Source organism: Cetorhinus maximus, chromosome 1, assembly GCF_964194155.1.
Source record: "Cetorhinus maximus chromosome 1, sCetMax3.hap1.1, whole genome shotgun sequence".
In the NCBI taxonomy this organism is placed as follows: domain Eukaryota; kingdom Metazoa; phylum Chordata; class Chondrichthyes; order Lamniformes; family Cetorhinidae; genus Cetorhinus; species Cetorhinus maximus.
The window spans coordinates 104,700,254-104,724,818 of record NC_135879.1 but is presented as its reverse complement, the minus strand read 5'-3'; the positions used below and the strand labels follow the sequence as shown (position 1 = coordinate 104,724,818).

The window sequence follows — 24,565 nt, the reverse complement described above, 5'->3', positions numbered from 1 at the left end:
GAACTCTCTGACTGAAAGGGTGGTAGAGACAGAAACCCTCATAACATTTAAGAAGTATTTGGACGTGCACTTGTGATGCCATGGCATACAAGGCTATGGGCCTAGTGCTGGAAAATGGGATTAGTATAGTTTGGTACTTGTTTGACAGATGCAAACCCGATGGGCCAAAGGGCCTTTTTCTGTGCTGCAGACCTCTATGACTCTATGACACTAAAACTTCACTATCACATCATGATCACTCTTTCCAAGAGGATCCCTTACTGTGAGATTACCAATTAACCCTGTTCCATTATGCAAAATAGGTCTGAAATAGCTTCTTCTCTGATTTGTGTTGTAGGAAACTCCAATGCATTTCATGAACTCTCCCTCTAAACAATTTTTGCCAATTTGATTGGCCTAGTCTGTATGAAGCTTAAATTCGCCCTTCATTATTGCATTTTAAGATCCTCTTTATTTCTTGCTTAATGCTTTGTCCAACATTAAGGCTATTGTTAAAATGTTGATAAACTACTCCTATTAGCTTTTCTGACCCTTGTAATTTCTTGACTCCATCCATACTTATTTTAGTTCTTGTTCTTCCAATCTAAGATCCTCCTTCACAACTGTCCCTATGTCATCCTTTATTATCAGGGCTACCCCTCCTTTTTATTTTCTGTCTTTTCAAAATATCAAGTGCCTTGGATTATTTAGTCCCCAATCTTGGTCACCAAACAACCACATCTCTGTAACATCTATTAATCAAACCCATTGATCTCTCTTTGTCATTAAGTCATCTATCTTATGGATGCGTCACAGATTCAAATAAAACACCTTTAATTTTAACCATTTTTTTAACCTTGGTTTACAGCACGGCATCTGCACTTGCTTCCTTATATAATTGTTTTATTTATTTAAATAGGTAGTCTACGGCCAGGATTTTCCGGCCCCGCTGCGGAGGAGCCATTGTGGCAAGCCATTTAAATCTTCATTGACTTTGGCGGGACTGGAAGATCCCTCCGGTGGTAGGGGCTGGAAAATCCCGCCCTGTGTATTAAATCAACTTAGTTTATTGTTTTTAGTTCTTTTCAATAATGACTTGATTTAGTTTGTTATAGGTAGGTGAAATTAAATGTTTACCGAAAACACGAGCAACTACAAGTATTGGATGCAAAAAGCAGCAACTCCCTCACTTTGCACTGAATTCCCAATTGCATCAAATTCCCATTTTTTACACTCTGCAAATGCACTCTGCTCTGCAACTATTCTGTGGTGACCACTTCAGAGCATGCTGTTAATGTGACAGTTAAGAAGGAGGATGTAGAAAAATTGGCTCGGATAGAAATTGATTTTTTAAAAATTGGTATAATTGGCAGTGCTTAAAGTAGAAAAGTCACGGTCCAGATGGGATGCTTTCTACCACAACAGTTTGCATTTTATATAGTGCCTTTAATGTTGTCAAACATCCCAAGGCGCTTCACATTATCAAAAAAAATTTAAACAAGCCACGTGAGATGTTAGAGCAGCTGACCAAAAGCTTAGTCAAAGAGGTAGGTTTTAAGGAGCCTCCTAAAGGAGGGGTGAGAGAGTGAGGAGTGAGAGACCAAAAGGTAGAAAATTTTAGGGTAGGAATTTCACAGCTTAGGTCCTTGGCAGTTAAAGGCATGGCTGTCAATGGTAGAGCAATTAAAATCAGTGCTGCTCATGATACCAGATTTGGAGGAGTGTAGATATCCTGGAGGATTATAGGGCTGGAGGAGGTTACAGAGATGGGATGCAGAGTCCATGGAGGGATTTGAGAATAAGAAATCTAAAATTGAGTGCTGCTTAACCAGGAACCGGTGTAGGTCAGTGAGCATAGGGATATTAGTTGAACGGAACTTGATACGAGTTAGGATATGGGCAGCAGAATTTTGGATGACCTTGAGTTGATGGAGAGTGGAAGGTATGTGTTGGAATTTTCAAGCCCAGAATTAACAAAGGCATGGATGAGGGGTTCAGCAGCAGATAAACTGAAGCAGGGTGGAGTTGGGTGTGTTAGATGTGGAAATGGACGCTCATGAGGTTGCTGAGGGAAGTGTGGGTGGAAATTGCAGAGGCTCTTGCCACAATTTTACAATTTCCCTTGAATATGGTGCAGTGCCAGAGGATTAGAAAATTGCAAATGTTACAACATCTTCCAGAAAAGAAATAGAGATAAACCTGGCAATTACAGGCTAGTTAGTTTACATTGGGCAGGGAAAGTTTTTAAGAGAGAATAATCCAGGGCAAAATTCACTGACAATTGGAAAAATATGGGTTAATAAATAAAAGCTAACATGGTTTTATTCAAGGCAAATCATGTTTGGCTAACTCGATTGAGTTATTTGATGAAGTAACAAAGATGATTGATGGATATAATGTGGTTGGTGTTGTGCATGCAGATTTTCACATAATACACTTGTTAGCAAAATTGAAGCCCATTGGATTGATGGCACATTGACTGCATGGATACATAATTGGCTAAGGAACAAAGCATAGTTGCTTTTATACTGCAGGGTAGTGGGCAGTTCTGTCTTCAATGGGTTGGTGCTAGGATCATTGCTTTTTCAGATTAATGACCTGAATTTGGGTATAGAGGGCATGATTTTAAAGTCTGCAGATCACATGAACCTCAAATTTAGTGAACAATGAGGAGGGTATTATAACAGCCTTTGAAAGGAAACAGGCAGGTGAAATGGGCAGATACTCGGTGGATGAAATTTAATGCACTGCCTGAAAAAATGGTGGAAGCAGATTCAATTATAATTTTTGAAAGTGGAGTAGAGTATACTTGAATTATAAAAATTTGCAGGGCTTTGGGAGAAATTGGGAGTAGAACTAATTGGAGAGCTTTTTGAAAGAACCAGTATGTGCACTATTGGCTGAATGACTTTGCTGTATCATTCTGTGATCTATGGCGACGCAGGACAAACATGTTGAACTCTTAATATGATAGTAATATGATTGTGTTTCACAACCATAGAATGCATTGAATAGATTAAAGTTTGTGACAATGTATTGTGCAACCTGTTAGTGTGCTGACCATAAACTCACTTTCAGTCTTTTAACTGTACAAAAGACCTATCTATGTGAACAAGTCAAAAGGCTAGTTACCTCTAGTCCAACAGTAATGTATGTTGATATTTGTGTTAAACACTTTACTTTCAGTAGTTTTTCTCTTTTTAATGTTTCTATGAACAGGTCTTAACCAACTGCACATTTTTCAAATTTATATGACTGAGTATTACTGTGCCTCCTGTTTCAATAGTTTGTACTGTTTAGTGTTAAGGTTGCTATGCACTTCACAATATTGTACATAAAGGTACTTAAGATAAACAAATAAGAGGAATTAAATGAATGTACTTCATCTGTTTGTAACTAATAGCAATCTGTCATAGGCATCTGAGCAAAGGCATAAACAGTTTATTTTGTGTTTGGAATTACTTCCTGGCGTAGTTAATGTGACACGCAGTTTGTCAGAAATGAGCAAAACCAGATCAGTGAACAAGATTCTTGCCTGATGCAGCATAATTACAAAGGGTGAAAACTAGGCATAAATGAATTGTACTTCTCTGCTTAAAAGAACTAAGCACAGCTAATTCGTGTAGGAAGATTCTTTGTTTACACAATTCTTTAAAAATCATTGTAAAGAGTGTATAGATCTTGTGTCCTTCTGTGATGTGATCATTGTGGTCTAATCAGCAACCTGCACAGCTGTAAACACTTTGTAGGGGAAGCCCTATATTTTGAAATCAATTGTAACCTCCATCCTGGCATGGCTTCCATCATATTAATATCCATCAATCTTCATGAAATGTTGTTTGTAAGCAACGGCAGAACTCCTAATAATTACTACTAAGTGTCTTCTGGATTAGATTTTAATGACTCCCTTTTCCCCTCCTTCCTTCAATTTTACGAAAATGTGTTTATTTAGGCTAAATAAATTTTGTTCTTTTTCTCTCTCTCCCTCACCCAAAGCAAAGGTCATCTAGTTGGATGCAGTTGGTTAATTCAGACGCACCTAAGCTAAAAGCAAACTAAAATTATGTATGACTAGAAACTTTTTCTCTACAGAATGTGGAAATAGTTTCCATTGTTGATAAGTAAAACAGTCAATTGCAGTTTTCCTACCTGTACTTGCAATGGCTTTTCACTTACTCTCACTCTCCTTTCTCCACTCCTCACCACCAACAACCCCACCCCCATTCCCCCCAGCCAATCCAGAGAAATAGTAAGCTGAAATCAAAAAAGTGAAATTTGAATCCAGAATAAAAGAAGATTTACCCAACCATCTGTGGCAGGAAATTTCCCTGATACAATGAACAGGATGTGTCAGTGTTCATGAGGTGTCGACTATGGCTCAATTGAGAACACTCTCCCCTCTGAGTCAGAAGATTCTAGGTTCAAATCCAATTCCAGACATTTGTGCACAAAATTTAGGTCAAGACTCCACTACAGTATTAAGGCAATCCTACACTGTCCTTCAAGTGAGATGTTAAACTGTGGCTCTTGCTGCCCCCTCAGGAGGATGTAAACGATCCCATGTACTATTTTGAAGCAGTTTTCCCTAGTGCCCCTCAATCAACATCTCTAAAATAAATTATCTGGCCGTATCAAATGGTTATTTGTGAGCCCTTGCGGTGTACAAATTGGCTGCCACAGTTCCTGCCTTGTAACAGTGTCTACACTTTTAAAGTACTTAATTGGCTGTAAATCTCTGGGACAGCATGAGGTTGTGAAAAGTGCTATACACATGTGATTCCTAATTATGTATTATATAATTAGTTCCAAAGATCCTTGCATCTTAGTTTTAAACATTTTGTATTGGTTGAGTCACTGTTGAGTGGGTGATCTTGCATTATGTATAAGGTGGCTCTACATGCTTGCAGGGTTTTGTATGTTATGCAGTTCCAGATTTCTGTTGGGGTCCAAGGGATAGTTGGACAAAAGCCATTTGTAATCTTTCTTAACTAGCTTTGAGGTTGGTTGGATCTCAAATTTGTTTAGCACCATAGCTGGTATGTTGTTCTTCCATCTTTCCACTTGCATCACCCCCTTGTTCTGCCACCATTAAACTGATGTACTATGGCATTTATGGAGGTTTTTGCATCACATGTACCAAGGACACTTGCTATTTCTCCGTTCCTGGGAGAGGACCAAATATTACTTGTTTCCATTCTTATGTAGCTGCTTTAGCAACACTTGTGTATAAGGGCACAAAATTTCCCAAAGAAGAGGGATGAACCTGCTTGCAACTAGTAAGAAAATTGCACCAGCCTGCAATCACTACTGAGGATCACTACTCGCTGTAAAATTTGAATTGTAGGGATCATTCATGGGATTTGTGAAATTCTGGACTGCCATAGAGAATGCATAGATTCATAACCACTCTCACATATATCTGGAAGTGCCTAGCATCAGCCAAATTTCATCTGCGAGTTTGTTGGTTGCTGTGTAGTACAGTTGGTGATGGTCATGTCATGCCTGTAACAATAATTGGGCAGTGTACTCTATTTTTTAAAAAGGAAGCAATGTGGAATAATGGGCACTGTGTACTCTCAGAATGGTTTCTGGAAAGTCAGGTGACTTCTGTTTGTGGTTTCTGGACAGACAGACAGACAAAATGCCTGGGAAGTTTCTTAAAAATGCAGATGGGGTTTTTGAGATACAAATTGACTGCCTCCCACCATTTCAATGGAAGGGATTTAAAAGTCAGTGGCTACCAGACCTGTTGGCACCATGAAAATCGAATGTCAAATAAGGCCTTTCAGTTAGTTAATGATAACTTGTATGTTTATAGGATATCAATCATCCCCTGCCACCCCCCTGCCTCCATTGTATACCAATTAGCTCGGCCCTATCTCATTATGTGGAAATTGGGACACATCGAAACTGCCATCACATGACCAAATCTAGCCAAATCATTATCCATAAAAGAACCCAGCAAGGCAGTCTGGGACTAGCAGCATCCCTTGATCACACCTAGCAAAGCAGAAAAGAAATCTGCCTCTAAAAGGCAGTGAAAGGGGCTAATTTGCTTTCGCCTGCAAGATTATATTTCTTCTCTACAAAAGCACAGCAATAATTTCATATGAAAACCCCAAAAACTTCCAACCTTCATTGTCTTCAAAGAGCTGAAAGAGGGAATCTTCAGTTCTACAACACCTTGAATCTTAAGGGACTACCCAGGGAACACATGACTTGGTTCTCATTACTCTTAATAGCCTAAGTGCATGTTTCATCTCTAGAACTGATCTTTTCTTGTATGTCGGTGTGTTTGAGGGATGGGTGTTCTGTTTCATTTACTTTTTGGGTGTTGGGTAAGTAAACGTTTACCCTTTCTTTTGATTTAAACATTCACTCCCTTTACCATTGATGCACAATGGCAGCAGTATGTACAATCTACAAGGTGCATTGCAGTAACTCACCAAGGCTCCTTCGGCAGCATCTTCCAAACCCGTAACCACTACCACCTAACAGGCACAGGGCGGCAAATCCATGGAAACACCACCACCTGCAAGTTCCCCTTCAGGCCACACACCATCATGACTTGGAACCATCTAGCCATTCCTTCACTTTCGCTGGGCCAAAATCCTGGAACTCCCTAACAGCACTTTGGATGGGCCTACACCACATAAACTGAAGCAGTTTAAGAAGGCAGCTCACCATCACCTTTTCAAGGGCGATTAGGAATGGGCAATAAATGGTGGCCTAGCCAGCGACGCTCACATCCTTTGAACAAATAAAAAGCTTAACAGAAAGCTCTGAAAAAGGGTCATACAGACTCGAAACGTCAACTCTGTTTCTCTCTCCACAGATGTTGTTAGACCTGCTGAGCTTTTCCAGCATTTTCTGTTTTTGTTAACAGCTTGTTTGTGTCTTTCTTTAAAGTCACAACACTCGTAAAATACTTATTGTTTAAAATACTCCTGCTCAAAATATATATCTTCCTGTGATCAGCCGAGGGATGAGAAAACAGGGGAAAAGTTACCCCACCACCTCTCCCCGTTCATAACAAGCCAGCGTTAGACCTGGAATTGCATTTGTCTCCACATTTCACTCCATTCTCCTCCATTACTTGGAGGCCTAGTTTTGTCCCCAGGTTCCCTTAAACTGTCTGCAAAATAGTTGTTGAAGCAGAGTCCATAAATTTTATTAAATTGAATTGGACATTTGCTTTCAAAAACAAAAATGGAATATTAAAGGATATATGGAGAGCAACATGAAATGCCACAAAATGTGAAGAGCATTGCACCATAACTTTGATTACACCAAGATCACCCAAGATCACGTTAAAAATCATAGCAAATAGGTTGGAGACCAAAGCAAGTTTTTACATCAGTGGTGATCAATTCGGTTTTAGGAAAGGTTATGAAACTTGAGAGATTATAGCAGTGATGAGAGTGTTCAGTGACATAAGCATAGACTACCAACAAGAAGTATATACCTGGTTGTGGATTATGGAAAAACTTTTGACCAGGTAAACTGGCAAAAGCTGTTGAAAGTGCTGGAGGCGATTAGAGTTGATTGGAGAGATAAAAGAGTGATTGTGGCTCTGTACATGGTTCAGGCTGCTGCCATCAGGACAGGATTTGGTGAAACTGAACCTTATGTAATTGGGAGCAGGGTGAGACAAGACTGTCCACTATCACCATTGCTCTTCAATTTATATGCCATGATAAAAGAAACACTAGATAAGATACAGAAAGTTGTTGTAGGAGTTCAATTGATGAAGATAGTGAGATTTGCAGACAACCAGGTCCTTGTGGCTAGCACAACAAAAGATCTACAGATCCTAATGGCTAGAATGAATGAAATGGTGAAAGCTTACGGAATGAAAATTAACGTAAAAAGTTATGAGGATTGGAATCAGTTGGAAAGCAGAAGTCAAGATAAATCGTCAACAGTTGGAACAGGTCTCACAATTTGAGTACCAGGGAAACATCTTGTCAGAAGTTGCTGTAAAGAAATCAAAGCTAGAATTGCAATGGCAAAGAATGCATTCTCCAAACATAAAAAATTGAACAACATGGAAGGAGTAGAGATCTTAAAAGAAATATCAAGACTGAATTGGAGCAAGTTGTACGGGCTGATGTGGACCTTGAGGAAAGCAAAGACCAAAGTTTTGCAATGTTAATCTGGAAAAGGATGGAGCAGGTCAGTTAGAGAGAACACGAGCAATGAAGATCTCAGGATGGTGAAAGAAAAAGGAGAGTTAGTCAATATAATCAAAAACAGGCAACATGGTTGAATTGGCCATATTCTAAGGCATGAGAACTTGCTGAAGGAGGTGATTGAAGGAAGATTAAAGGGATGTAGACCAAGAGGGAGAAAAAGAATGATGATGTTAGACAACTTGAAACTGTCAAAGAGAGACTACCACGAGCAGCTGAAGAGTAAAACGCAAGATCAGGAGTTGTGGAGAAATGAGTAGAGGGTGAGTTTCGTATATGGGAAGTGAGCAAAGGGTGGAATTGTAGTACAGAAAATTCTGGAAATATGCAGCAGGTTGGACAACATCTGTAGACAGAAAACAGGATTAACGTTTCAGGCCAATGACCTTTCACAATTGTAAAATTAACTCAGTTTTCTCTTCACAGATTCTGCCTGACCTTCTGAGTATTTCTGGCCTTTTCAGCTTTTATTTCAGATTGCCAGCATCTGCTATATTTTACTTTGGAATTTGACTAGGTTGTTCGTGGAGAAAAATATCTACAGATTTGATGGCTGAATAAACCTGTTTATTTGCTTTAACATTCTATGATTCTGTAAGAAGTTTGGAGGTAATGGGTATACATTGAAATTATTAAATACTCTGAGGTATGTTGACTTCTGTGCTAATGGGACCGTGGAGGCTATTCATAGCGGTGCTCTGTTTACTCCTGTTTTTAGATGGTATGCTCAGGTTTTATAGAAACTTTTAAGGTTGGGCATTTAGGCATTGTCAGAGTAGCAGAGTGTTTATTATGCATAGTTGCTTTATCCTTCTATAGAAGATTACTAACAAGGATCAATTCTTAATGTGCCTGACTAAGAGCAATCCATCTGTCATATAAGTAAGCAGGCCCCATAAACAAACTGCTAATGAATCCGAGACCATTTTGAGTTTTCTGTAAACATGAAAATTCTGACACTCATTGCATCTGTCTCTGGCCAGCTTCAAAATGAAGCAATACTGAAAGCAGTGATTGAGCAAAATATATTATTAAATAAATTTATTGCTTGTAGACCTGGAAGTATACAGATTCATACAGTACTTAATCTGCTTTCGTCTGGCGTGATTCTCTAAGGAATAAAATGTTGCTGGAAAAAATGTATATTTCATGTAATTGAATCCAATTCTAAAAGTTATGCCAGTCATTTAGTATACATTGAAAAAGAAATAAGCAGCCCTTTTGACTACTGTTGCATTGCTAAGCTGTGAATTATGTCTATATATTGCTTAACCATTAGCAATTTTGAAATGTCTGTCAGAACAGTACTCCCATCTAGTGAAAGCTACCGTATTTGCACCTAATGGTGCTTTATGATGGATTTTGTCTATTTCATTGTCTTATTCAGCGTAGTAATGTTTGGTATTCAGACTGCTTTTCAACTTTAATGTTTATGCATTGTTTAATAATTCGCATTGAAACTGACCATTTTTGTTTGAAATTTGTAGATGCATATCTTCCACACTGTTGGCGATGCAGTTTCTTATTTCAGCAGTAATATTTGTTGTAACTCCAAGCAGATTATGCATGTGATCGTGCTCTGTTAATACTTTATCATGGTAACAATCACAGTCTATTACAGTTGTTAAATATGTACTATAATACTGCAGTATTTTTGTATGGGACATGGTACAGTAGGCTGAGGTAAAAGTTGACCCAATTATTGAATTAAGTAAACTATTCACTGAAGTGTCTATAGGACTTAAATGTATTTTGGAACTTACTGGCTTTCCAGTGTTCAAATGTCACCAGTAATGTACAATTAATGAAAGGCACAATAATGAATTGCAGACAAGTATCACCTTTAAGAGTGCAATCAGCCTTTTTTCCGATATGCCGAAGGAGCCCATCTCTATCTCTCCAACATGTAATCACCTTTGTGCTGTGAGACTGCATATTTGATACCAGGTTGTGATTGCGTTTTGACTTCCTTCAACTGCAGTTTGGAAAGGCTGAAGCTATTTTTTCAGCTCCTGGAACAAGCTTCTGCTTCTTTGATTTCACTCCCTCCTCAGACAATTGTTCAGGCTGAATCGCATGAAACCATAGAATTCTGTTTGCTTCAAAGCCCACAGTCTGGACTGTATTTTATGCTCCCCTCCTGGTGGGTTTGAAGTTTGGGGGGATGTCTGTAAAATCCATCAGGCGGCCTTCCCACCACCAGCCCGCCACTGACGTGTCTGAAGTTTTATGGGATGGCCCGCCCACCCATGGGCCTATTGAGGCCCTTACTTGAGGTCCTCATCCTGCACCCTCCCCACTGGTATTTTACATGCAGCAGGGGTAGGCCCATGCCACATCTTGTTGGTGTTGGGCAAGGGAGGGGGAACCTCCTTTGTGGATCCCCTGGGCCCATCGGAGGCACTCCCTCAGGTCATCCCCTCTCCTTCAATCCTCCCACCACCCTCTTGAACCTGGACCCCCACTTGCTCTTGCTGAGACCCTCCACCCTGCACTTACCTGGGCTCCTTAGGGTGGTGGGGCTGCCTGTCGTCCCAGTGGTGGCCCCTGCTTTCAGCTTGCACTGCTGGGACTGCAGAACTGACAGCCACCCAATTGGCTGGCAGCTCTCTAAAGTGGGAATTTCTCCCGAGAAAGGGTGGAAGTCTTGACTTGAAGAAATGAACACTTCTCCCAGCCTTAAATTGCTGCAGGGCAACCTCAGAATTGTGGGTGAGCTCCCCTGACTTTTTAGCTGGGGATGTGGGGACCGCAGCACCCCGAAAAATCTGGCCCCTCCATCAAGACTACTTATTTTCCCCTTCATAACATTTTGCATTTCTGCTCTTATCCTTGCCAGCGAAGCTTGTCCATCCTTTGATCATCTCCAGACTTGATTATTTTAATGCCTCCCTTCCTAGCTTCCCATTCATAAATTTCAACTTATGTAAAGTTCAGGTGTCCATATGTTGTCCATTCACACCAGCCTTACTGACTAACATTGGCCTCCAAGGTATTAAATTTAAAATTCTTGTCCTTTCTTCCACGACCTTGCCTTATCTATACATCCCTTCCCCCTTTTTGCCCTCCCACACCTTGTTGACATTTTTGTTTTGCACATTTTAAAAAATTTTGTCATGCGGTGTAAGCGTTCAGCATTTGCTGCCTATTCCTAATTGCTCTTAAACTGAGTGACCTGCTAGGCCATTTCAGAGGGCAGTTAACAGTCAACCACATTGCTGTGGGTCTGGAATCACGTGTAGACCAGACAGGGCAAGGATGGCAGATGTCCTTCCATGAAGGACATGAGTGAACAAGATTTTTAAAACAACCGCTGATAATTATTATGGTCACCATCACTGAGACTAGCTTTATATTCCATATTTATTAATTTAATTCAAATTCCACCCAGCTGCCATGGTGGGATTTGCACCCTTGTCCCCAAAGCATTAGCCTGAGCCTCTGGATTATTAGTCCAGTGACATTACCACTATGTCACTATCTCCCCAGAGTATGTCTGCAGAATGTCTAGTGCTCACAACATTGAAAAAACTGGCATCCAAGTTTGGTAGGAACTTAGAAGTGAGGTAAAGTGAACAGTCATATAAAGAGAAGAATGTATATGTCATTTTGAGATTGTTTTTAATCATTTTTCCCAAGTTGACACATAGGGCTCACATGTGCCTTTGCACCAATTGTTCTGTTTTTTTAAAAAAACCTCTTGATTTATTACTGGCCCTCCTGGGTTTCCCAAAAGGAATATCTCTATCAGGAGTTTTTAGAAGCGTAATGGTAGGATCAATGAAGGGCTAACTTGAAACTAATTGAACAAGTGTTTTTGACATTTAGTTGGTGGTACCTTTTGTAAATATTTCTATGGTTATGTGGCTTAAGTGTATAATTCATAGTGTACTTATAAACTTCACTTGTTAAATAGCTAATTCAAGCAATGAATTTTACCAAAGAAGAATACAACACAAAAACAATCTCATACTGTAAGCTGCCAACACTCGGAAAATTGAGGCGATATAAGAACAACATAGATTGCAAATCAGCTTAAACGTGAAAAAGGATGGATGAGATTTTGCTGGAATGGCACATCTCATACCATGCCCCCTTACTTAGGTTTGTTTGTGCACTTGTGGTTTTTAATTTTTTCCACTACAAAGTTGCTTGAAGCATGAGCTGCCAGTGGCACATCGAGAGCAACAGAGCATCTGAGACCTTGATGATCAACAGAACAAACAGTGCACCTCCTTAATGAATATTAAAGGATCAATAAATAAACCCCAGAAGGATTGAGGAGGGTGAAATGGAGAAAAATTAATTCATTATCAAATCTAGCTCAGAAGAGCAAGTAAAAAAGGAGAAGAAAGATTGAATTCAAGGATAGGAAAAGTAAGAAAATATATTTTGTTATGATATGGTAGATGGTAATTGCCAGGCTGACCAAATCCCAAAGGGAAACTTGGTCAAGCTATCACAACAACTTGCAATTTGTATTTATTACGAGAAGGGATGTGTACTGAAGTCAGAAGTAAAGATCTCACTACCACTTTTGGAGATTTTAAATATTAAATTCAAACATTTATTAACAAAAGAAATAAAACTTAAACACAAGACTACAGTTACACAGTTAAATTTAATCTTACAATATTTCCTAAAAGATTTATACTTAGCTAGACTCTCAGATAAACACCCTTTTCCAGGCAACAGCCCTTATAGATTCTTAATTTATAAAACATCCAGGAATATTACCACAAGGCACACACTGCTGCTATAGGGGAGGTATCTCAGGTCGTCTTTCTCCCTCTCACTCGACAGTGGAAATCCAAGGCTCTTAACAAAACCTTGCTTTCTGGGACAACCAGATACTTCTCTGGGATGGCTGGAGACTCCTTCTTTCACAAGTCTGTCTTAGCAAAGCACACTCTTCAAGATCTCTCATGGCCACACCCCATACAGCTTTCAATCCTTTCTTAAATATGTTTTTTCTCTTTCATCTTTTAAACCCATTGTTGTTAACTTTCTTTGGAAGTTTTCTTTCCCAGAATATAAAAATCTTCCATGTTGTATTTATAGCCACTACTTTCAGGAAACATAAACTTAATACCTTTGCTCTATTCATTTATGATCTTTGTCAGTTGTAAAACTTCCTTTTCTCTCTCTTTGGAATTCAACAGCTAAAAATTCAACTCCTCATTTATCTCCTAATGCAAATCCCTAATTATGTTTTATTTACTTGTATCCCATCTTAGTTTGTCCACTTCCACTTCAAAATGCCTGCTTTTACACCTAACCCTATGATGATTTAAACCTTGCAGTCTGACTGCCTTCAATTTATTTAAATCAGTCACACACACATGCATAGCCCCCACAAGCCTGCTTCACAGTATCCCAAAGTAATATTGGAAAAATGATATTTTCTTTACATCTCCATCCTTATGGAAAAATTAACCGTCGTAATTCTAAAAGACGGTTTCATTTTCTCAACCCATTTCGCATTACTTACTATACTTCTCTATATACACAAAACCATTATACTACCAGGTATATGCAGTAACATGACAATATATACATGCTCTTTGAATGAACAGAGGTCATTTCAGTCCATTGTCCATGTTTCAAATGTCCAATTTCCTCTGAACTTTAAAATCTTGACAACGCATCTGCAATTAAATTTTCTCGTCCAGCCACATGTATAATTTGTAAATTAAATGGTTGCAGCAATAAACTCCATCTGAACAGTCTAGCATTCTGGTTTCAAAATTTTTCCAGACATTTTAAAGGATTATGGTCTGAATAAATAATTGTTTCTGAAGAATTGTTTGCAACATGAAGCTCGAAATGCTGCAACGCTAACACTAGACCTAGAGTCCCTTTTTCGATAACTGAGTATCTTTACTGATGTACATTCAGCTTCCGTGAAAAATATCCTACCGGGGAGTTGTTGGAGCTTGCATTCCTTAGCACTCTAATCCTTCCCCATCCCACCCCAGCTAGGGCCATCTGTCACTTGCTTACATTGTTCTTTCCAGAGTGCTTACCCCGGTCCAGCTATTATCACATTCTGTTTTTTACTCTTAATGTCACCTCCTTTAGCCAGTACCGCCACCATTAACACCCCTTGGACCATGACATCTTTTGCAATCTCTCCTTTGCCTCCACCTATCGTTGGCCTTCTTTCCAGCTTCACCTGTTCCAACCCTCCTTATACAGTATATATTTCACCACATTTCTACTTCTCTTTAGCTCTGAAGAAGTCATATAGACTCGAAATGTTAACTCTGTCTTTCTCTCCACAGATGCTGTCAGACCTGGTTGAGGCATAATTAGGTGTTGCCAAAACTGGAGTTGTCATCAATACAGTTTTTAAACTGTCAAATGCAACTTCATACTCATGTGTCCATTGAAATTTCTTGTTCTTTTTTAGTAGTTCAGTCAAAGGAGCAACCACACAGCTAAAATTTGGTACAAGCTTCTGATAAAATCCATTCATGCCTAGTAATCTCAAAACTTCCCCTTTTGTTGTAGGCACTGGGAAATTCACGATGGCTTTTCCCCTCGCGTCTTGTGGGGTCACCTGGCCATGTCCAACGGTATGGCCTAAATATTTAACTTGCCCTTTTGCAAATTCACTTTTAGCCAAGTTTACCACCAAATTAGCTTCTTGCAGTCAATCAAACAGTTCTTTTAGATGTTGTAAATGCTCCTCCCACATTTGACTGAAAACTACTAAGTCGTCAATATAAACAGCACAATTGCTCAGTCCTGCAATTACTTTGTCAGTCTTTGAAATGTTGCTGGTGCATTCTTCATACCAAATGACATAACTTTGAACTGATATAGCCCACCTGGCATTCCAAAAGCTGATCTCTTTCGCTCTTTCCTTGCAGCAAGTCAACCTTTGTATAAAGTCTGATTGTCCCACTTTCTCAATGCAGTCTCCCAACTGTGGAATAGGATGGGAGTCCGCTTTTGTCACTGCATTCATTTTTTGATAATCCGCACACAGTCTTTGAGTTCCATCTGGTTTCGGTACCATCACGATGGGTGAACTCCAGTTACTGCAACTAGACTCTATGATGTCATTTTGAAGCAGGAATTGAATTTCTTTTTGCACTTGAGCTAATTTTACTAGATTTAATCTATAAGGATGTTGCCTTTATTGAAACTGAATCCTCCACATCTACATCATGTATAGCCAAATTTGTTTTCCCAAGCTTATTCCCACAAATAGCTTAATAGCTTTGTGTGACTGCAGTAGCTTTTCCAAATCATTTTGACACTTGTCTGGAAGGTAACTCAGCATCACATTTAAATTCTTAAAGCACTTCTTCATTTTCCAATTTAATTAGAGGAAAGCCAATATCAGAATCCTTCATTTCTACCTCCTTTTCCTTAACTACCACAACTACTACCTCATTTTGGTTATCTTCCCTGCCAGAGTACTTTTTAAACATATTTATTTGATGCACCCTCTGGTTCTTTCTTCCATCTGGGGAATTTATTAACTAATTTACTTCACTCAGTCTCTTTTCAATCCAGTAAGGCCCACTAAACCTACCCTTTAATGGTTTGCCTAACACTGGCAACAAGACTAATACCTTTTCTCCAGAAACAAAATCATAAGCCTGTGCCCTTTTCCCTGCACTTGTCTTCGTCACCTGTTGTGATATCTTTAAATGTTCCATAGCTAATGCACATGCCTTGTTCAGTCTTTCTCTGAATTTTGTCACACAATCCAAGGGAGTAGCTTCTGAACTTTGACCCACTAGTTTCTCCTGAATCAACTTGATTGGTCCCTTTACTTCATGATCATAGACTAATTCAAAAGGACAAAACCTGATTGATTCGTTAGAGGCATCCCTAATGCCAAACAATGAGAATGGAATCCCTCGATCCCAGTTCTGTGGGTAGTCTTGACTATGGTCTCATCATAGTTTTTAAAGTTTGAGGCCATCTCTCTAAAGTTCCTTGTGATTCAGGGTGATAGGCTGAGGCTTTAAAATGCTTTATTCCGAGACTGCTCGTTACTTCCTTAACTGATTGTGACATGAAATTCGAATCCTGGTCCAACTATTTCTTTTAGTAACCCATATCTTGTAAAGAACTTGGTCAACTCCTCTGCAATCCTCTTTTGTAATATTTCGTAAAGGTATCGCTTCTGGAAATCTAATGGACACATTCATGATTGTCAGCAAGTACTGATTTCTACTTTTGGTCTTAGGGAGGGGCCCTACACAATCAATCAGGACCCTGCTAAAAAGCTCCTCAAATGCTGGAATTGGAATTAAAGGTGCAGGTTTAATTGCTGCTTGAGGTTTCCCTATCACCTTGACATGTGTGACATTTTCGACAGAGTTTGACTACATCTTTATGCAGTCCAGGCCAATAGAAATGTTTTTGTATTTTAGCCTGAGTTTTCTTAATTTCGAAATGTCCAGCTACTGGAATTTCATGAGCCACTCTTAATATTTCATTTCTGTATCCAGATAGTATTACTATTTGATGTACTACCACCCCTTTTCATCTGCTGGAACATAAGGCAGTCTCCATTTCTTCATTAACACATTATTTTTAAAGTAATAACACTGTGGAATACATTCTGTCTCTGTTTCAGAATAAGCTTTCTGGTATAACTGCTTTATTTGTGGATCTTTCTGCTTCAACTCTACCAATTTCACTCAGCTAAACACTTCAGGCTCACACTCGCCCACCTTCTCCTCCTGAACAATACTTTCAAACACACATCCAGCTCCTTCCCCTGTCTTTTAGGTTCTTTGTTGCAACCTGTGAGTTTGTGATCTCATTGCTACGCAATCTCGAAACAATCCAGAATGTTCTTTCTGCAACATCTCTGTTGATTGCAACTCCACAGGCAGCTCGACTACAGTAGACATCACCAACATCCGTGACGCAGCTATATCATTTGCTGGGATAAATTGAACCCCTGCAGTGGGCAATTTCCCCACTACCCTAATAATCACCTCGCCTGTTTTCAACCTATTTTTAAAAATTACCTTACCCAATAGAATATGCTTAGTTATCTCCATGACACCCAATTATTACTACCCTTTCCTGCAATACCCCCTATGGACAACAAATTGCACTATCCCATAACGTTAAGGACTGACTAGCCCCCGTGTCCCTTAAAATTTTGATATCTTTGCCCACTCTACCCTGTACACATGAATAGACTTTCCCTTCACATATAAAATCTTTAAACATCCCTGCAACCTGCCCTTCAGAACTCCTTTGGCTAACCTGTGAATACACTCCTTCTCTAGCTACCACAGACCCTTCCTGCTCCACCTGTACACAAACCACTGGTTTTTCTTTCCTCTGGATCTCAGAGCCCACAGCACTCTTATTTCCAGAACTTTTCTGAGCTCGAATTACTGCAATACATTTTCCCTGTAACCTCCAACACATTGTGCCCAACTTTATTACAATGGAAACATTGAAGTCTTTGAGTATCACTTCTAAATTAGCACCTTCCTTTCTGGTCTGAGGAGAAATTTCCTGCAAATTCCCAACTGTCTCTTCACTTCCCCGACTATCTGCCTCCCTTTCACCTTCCCACTTTCTATCCTTCTGGGGTTTAAACAGGGAAAAACGGTTCTGATCTATGGACAAGCTCATAATCATCAGCTATCTCTGCTGCTTGCCTAGCTGTTTTAACCCTCTGTTCTTCCACATGGGTTGTAAGTACCAAAGGAAGTAAATCTTTAAATGATTCCAAAAGAATTACTTATCAAAGAGCTGCATATATTATCCCTACTTTTAATGCCCATATCTAACAGTCAAAATTACTTTGTTTTGCTCTCTCAAACTCAATATAAGCTGTCCAGGTTGTTTCTTTACATTCTGAAATTTCTGCCTGTATGTCTCAGGAAGCAACTCATATGCACTCAGAATAGTCTTTTTACTGCATCATAATCCACAGATACTTCTGACATCGATGCATATACCACATGAGCTCTACCTACCTACCTACCCTGTAAAAGCACTATCCAGATTTCTTTTGACCATTCCATTTGCTTAGCTATCTTCTCAAATGAAATAAAGAATGCCTTTACATCCCTTTCCTCAAACTTCGGAAGAGCCTGCACAAATTTAAACATCTTCCCACTGGGTTTTATGCTGAAGGTGGTTGCTTCACCATCAAAACTTTCCTCGGCATCTGAGGTCTCTTTTTTAAAGCCCAGCCTTTTAAGCTGGTATTCTCTTTCTCTCTCCTTTTCTCTTTCCTCAGTTGCTAACTTCTCCACTTCCAATTCCATTTTTCGCTCCTGCCTTTCTGCCTCCTCTCCTTGAAATGCTCTTTTTCTTTTTCTTTCACCTCCAATTCAAGTTTTTTCATTTGCATCTTAAGCTTAATCTGAATCTTAGCCAATTTAAGTGACTCATCCTTTGGAGAACGTAGTCTCTCTAGTATCCCTTCCAATTTTAATTGCTGCGCTATTACTTCAGTTATGTCTGCTTTCCTCGCCACTGCTCTAAATCCTAACTGCAACTTATCCGCCAATTCTGTTAACTGAGCCTTGGTTACTTTTTGTAAACCAGTCAGGGTCACATCTTCCACTCCCAGAAAAGTCTTAGCAATTGAAAAAGCCATGTTCGCTTTAAAATCCCTTAACACCAACTCCTGAGTTCACTGTTCTTCTCGCACAGGTAGCCTTCAGAATCACTAATTCCAAGCCAAACAAGGAATTCTTTAAAATCCTGCAAAGAACCCCCAATTTGGTATGATACGGCAGGTGGTAATTGCCAGGCTGATCAAATCCCAAGGGGGAACTTGATCAAGCTATTACAACAATTTGCAATTTGTATGTATTATAAGAAGGGATCTGTACTGAAGCCAGAAGTAAAGAATCCACTACCGCTTTTGGAGATTTTAAATATTAAATTCAAACATTTATTAACAAAAGAAACAAAACTTAAACACAAAGATTACAGTTACGCAGTTAAATTTAGTCTTACAACATTTCTTAAAAGATTTCTGCTGAGCTAGATTCACAAATAAGCACTCCTTTCCAGGCAACAGTCCCTATAGATTCTTAATCTATAAAACATCCAGTAATATTACTACAAGATACCCAGCGTTGCTATAGGGGAGGTATCTCACAGGGCTTTTTTTGCCCTCTCACTTAACAGTGGAAATCCAAGGCTTGTAGCAAAACCTTGCTTTCTGGCACAACCAGACACTTCTCTGGGATGACTAGAGGCTGCTTCCTTCACAAGTCTACCTTAGCAAAGCACACTTTTCAAGCTCTCACATGGCCACACCCAATACAGCTTTCAATCCTTTCTTAAATATGTTTTTCCACTTTCACCTTTAAACCCATTGTTCTTAACTTTCTTTGGAAGTTATCTTTCCCAGATTATAAAAATCTTTCATGTTGTGTTTATGGCCACTATTTCAGGAAACATAAACTTAATAACCTTGCTTTATTCATTTATGATCTTTGTCAGTTGTAAAACTCCCTTTTTCTCTCTTTGGAATTCAACAGCTAAAAATTCAATTCCTCATTTATCTCCTAATGCAAATTCCTATTCATGTTGTATTTACTTGTATCCCCTCTTAGCTTGTCCATTTCCACTTCAAAATGCCTGCTTTTACACCTAATCCTTTGATGATTTAAACCTTGCAGTCTGACTGTCTTCAAGTTAATTACACACAAACACACACAGTCCACTATAAGTGTGCAGTAATATTCGAAAAAATTATATTTTCTTTACAATTTTGAAATTTAACATTTTAAAAATCTCCTGAGGCACTCTGCAACCTGTAGGAGTAAAACTCCACGCTTTAACTTCTGGGTGTGAGAGATTGATTGGAGTCATTTTGGATTTGGAGTCAATCGTCATTTAAAATTATACTTACTCGTTAATTACAAGACTTTCTGTGGCAAGTTTTAATCGGCAATTAACATGCAAATGTAACTTCATGAAAGTCATGGGAGGTGAAGGTGCCAATTTTGCAAATGTAACGGCAGAGCAGCATGAAGCAACCAGCAACATCTGATTCACAATTCCTGGGATATCTTTTCCTTGCCACAAGTTTCTGGCCATTCAGATGCAGTTATTTTTTCAGCAAAATTTGGCCCAATATCTTTTAAGAGTGACGTGCATCAAAATAGGTCACCCTTTTTAAACCAAAATGAGCAATGAATGACATTTGGTAAGGCCATGTTAATGCTTTAGGAAAAGGAGGGGAAGGAAGAATATTGGCCTTTTTAAAGAGAATCACTACTGATTATATCTTTGCTCCCCAACATAATGAGGGAACGCTTTGAATAGAAACTTCCCTTCTTGTTTCCTTTCCACATAAATTTTATAAACAATACAGAAGAACAATTAATCTTACTAGATGCTAGAATGAAAGCATTGAGCGATTTAGACGCAGACTTGAAGATGGGGGTAGAGTGTCTACTTCGTGTGCAATTAATGACCCAGGTGTAAATTACAGCAAAGATTGTGCTGGTTTTGAAGTTTTTCTCTCTCGAGTTTCCTTTCATATTTACATATATTTCCATATCAGTGAACATTGTGCAATCAAGCAGTGTTTTAGGATTGGTTTATCACAAAAAATAAACATTTTTAATAGCGAACAGTTCACCACCTGTGAAGAAACAGACTTTAAATTCCTGAAAATGGCTAAAAAAAACATTCACTCTTTATATTGGTGTACCATTGTTAGCTTCTTGGTAAGTTTAAAAAATGAAAGCTTTTTTGTGCCCTTGCTCCTAAAAGAACCAGCTTAATTTTAAGAGCCCGCCTCAACGGCCAATAAATTAGTGGAAACTCATAATTGGGGCATGGCTAGTTTTGTGGGCAAAGCCAGCTGACATGATATATTTTTAAACCAGTGCAAAAGATCATAGAAACTTGATATGTGCTGGGTGTAATTTACATTTAAAATTCTGGAATCTTTTGTGCTGGTTTTGGCCAAATCTGGGCAAATTGCACTGAAAAAATAAAGAAACGTAGTGAAAACGCTAAGTCAGAATATTTAGGATTTGGGGCTTTTCACACTTTGGAAGAAGAACTGATGGAATGCCTATGCATTATTTCGATCATTAGGTCATGTACAACAAGTGAAGCAGAAACATTTTGATGTTGATAATTGCATCAGTGTGAATTGTGTATTCACATAGTACTGCATGGCAAACAAAAAATAGCATTTTGTGTATAATTTTGTATAGCTATAAAATTGGCTTAGTTTCTTAAATGAAATATATGTATGGTTAAATATTAAAATGTGTCCACTGAATGCATAACAGAATTGCCCGTTTTTTTCCTCCTCCCAGTTGACTTGGAACATATGCGAACTGTGAAGACAGACAAGCATCAACGATTTTGCCAGGAAAATAACATCAGTGGTCATTTTGTCTCTGCCAAAACCGGAGATTCTGTGAGTTTGAACCCCTTCTTAGATAAAACATTTTGGAACAGCTTACATACATTAGAATAATAGAAGTGGACAAATGGTAAAAAGACCAGACTGAGATTGAAGCCAGATATGCACAGAATCAGTAACATGGAAGGCACTGCTGCTTAATTGATGTATGGATTATTTTACTTGTTTACAGTTTACAGTGCTTTAAAAATGGTGTATTTGTCTCATCAATAATATTAAATCTGCACAAATAAGATTTAAGTGTAAGGATGTCTTGGATTGATGCCATAATGCATACAAATCAGGACAAATGAAGATAAATGGGTGTTTCTGATAAATTGCTGATTAACATTTGCTGCAGTAGAAGCTGAATGAACAAACCTTTAATTTTTATAATTGTAACTTAACTGTGCCATCATATTATACAGTAACTAATGAAAAGCACACCATTTCAACACAGACCAATTTCTAAATAGCTATGTATCTTGTAATGTTATTATTTTAGACATTACAGCTGCTCATTTAGTGTTACACAACTATTTTTGGAAAGGAAAATCCCAATTTCTGCTATATATTTTAAATTGTTCTGAACTCCTAATCTCTTATGTTAGCACACTTATTGTCCAGCACAAATGGGAGAGGTGACCAAAAGCTTGGTTGAAGAGGTGGGTTTTAAGGAGCACCTTAAAGGAGGAAAGGTAAGTGGAGAGATTTATGAAGGAAACTCCAGAGCATGAAGCCGAGGCGCAGAAGGCACAGCGGTTACTGGTGGGGGCAAAAGGAGGAGGCGGAAAATGCACAAGGCTAGAGTCAGAGAAATGAAGAATTGTCATGATGCGGAGGGGAAGAGAGGTAGTTGTAGGGCTGGGGGAGAGTTCTGCAATATAGTATACTACATTATTGCAGTTATGTTTGACTAAGCTAGTCAGATTTGACTGTAGTCCTCCGAGAAATACATTGCACAAATGTCACCAGACGGATAAAAACCTATAATTTACTATTGGTGTTTTTGGAAGTAACTAACAGCGCTACTTGTGATTGTGCTATTTTCAATCTGAGAGGTAAAACATGGACTATATTTTCCTTATAAGAGGATAGCCAGTAAAAAGGCACCAGCGCTTAATCAGCTATGAATTGTAATTAAAAGTCAGTTAAGTAGCTAAATTAGCACTGAAAAAGCAAATCCAAATATTTACTGTGCAAAATTGCTGTTAGGTTGGATGTTATAGAGTGAGAAATGCCCATTTTGCTGACCACACATGGTGAAATCCTGCTGAGAGACTCTGGTTGAGAAGGCACTCCATTTATGGCCTTTCCACCTCTTCTTCATCTCCCAGAGTACCCATACAGTGAAGGAGTAGGCAGAATGCACATTGGACTCTTGCAATGCACAGCCCTAAGGTTAGAATTATAACAGGCAGTCATCGCCACACTTAAACAAGGAAATTATTTAGAAACAACAACAATTTGTATTTATATGTAGCGCCGTTAATAAAATGTCCCAAGATCTTCACAGAGGCAAAGAGATTGAGTGTAGGGTGCACTCTAATGGTGGTCAAAGGAAGCACTGCAAGGATATTCTGAAAGCTTCACTTAGAAGTTTTGATATCAACCCCAAGTTCTGGGAAAAGCTCACCAAGGATCACTGCACCTAGGGAAACCAAATAAAAAAAGATGCGGCCTCCTTCGAAAGCAAGCGCATATCTGAGGCAAAGAGAAAATGCAAACAGAGGAAATCCTGAGCCAGCAGCTTGTTCAAAACTCAATCATCTGCAGTACCCTGCCCTATTTGCAGCAGAGCCTTCTGGTGCAGTCACCTGTGTGTCCACTAGAACCCCACCAAACACCCCAGATGAAGGAAATGGCCATCTTTGTCTTGAAGGATAAACAGCATAAATCAAGTATGACACTGGGATATTAGGGCAGATGTCCAAAAGCTTGGTCAATGAACTAGGTTTGAAGGAGTGCCTTAAAGGAGGAAAATTAGGTAGAGACTTGGAGAGGTTTAGAGAATTCCAGAGCTTATAGCCTAGGCAGCCAAAGGCATGGCCACCAATGGTAGTGCAGTTAAAATTTGGGATGTGCACGGGGCCGGAATTAGTGGAATGCAGATAGCTTGGAGTGTTATGGGACTGGCGAAGATTACAGAGATGGAGAGGCGGGAGGCCATGGATGGATTTGAAAACAAGGATGTGAATTTTAAAATTGAGGCATTTCTTAACCAGGAGCCAGTGTAGGCTAGTGAGCATGGGTGACGGGTGAATGGGATTCGAGTTTTGGATGACCAGGTTTCTGGAGGTTAGCATATGGAAGCCTGGCCAGGTAAGCATTGGAACAGTCAAGTCTGGAGGTAAGAAAAGCATGGATGAGAGCAGCAAAAGAGCTGGGGCAGGACAGAGATGGGCAGTATCACGAAGGTGGAAATAGACAGTCTTAGTGATGGCGCAGATATGTGGTTAAAAGCTCATCTCCAGGTCAAATATGACATTTGAGGTTGCAGATAGTCAGTTTCAGCCACAGACAGTTGTCAGGGAGAGGCAGCCAGTGGCAATGGGGTGGAGTTTGTGGCAGGGACCACAGTGTGGCTTCAGTCTTCCCAGTATTTAATTGGAGGAAATTTCTGTTCATCCATTACTGGATGTCAGACAAGCAGTCTGACAATTTAGAGACATTGGAGGACTTGAAAGAGTGATGATGTAGAACTGGTTGTCATCACTGTAGAATCACAGAATGGTTACAGCACAGAGGGAGGCCATTCAGCTCATCGTATCTGTGCTGGTTCTCTGAAGGAGCAATTCACCTAGTGCCTTTCCCCTGCCTACTCCCTATAGCCCTGCACATTCTTCCTTTTCAGATAATAAACCAATTTTCTCCTGAATGCCTCAATTGAATCTGCCTCTACTACGCTCTCAGGCACTGCACCACTCACTGCGTAAAAAAAAGTTTCTCCTCATGCTACCGTTGCTTCTCTCATCAATTACCTTAAATCTGTGCCCTCTGGTTCTCGATT

At 39.3% G+C, this 24,565-nt stretch overlaps 1 protein-coding gene across 6 annotated transcripts in view; it reads left to right on the top strand.

The window, feature by feature from the left end:
* rab28 (RAB28, member RAS oncogene family) overlaps positions 1 to 24,565 on the top strand; it is a 219,795-nt gene that overhangs the window by 111,993 nt on the left and 83,237 nt on the right. For all 6 annotated transcript variants that reach the window (XR_013577067.1, XR_013577068.1, XR_013577069.1 and 3 more), the window contains exon 5: positions 21,467 to 21,570. Coding sequence is in view for 2 of the 6 variants with exons in the window: in XM_078544942.1 (XP_078401068.1) it covers positions 21,467 to 21,570 (104 nt within the window). In the remaining 4 variants the exon portion in view is untranslated. The remainder of the gene's footprint in view (positions 1 to 21,466; positions 21,571 to 24,565) is intronic.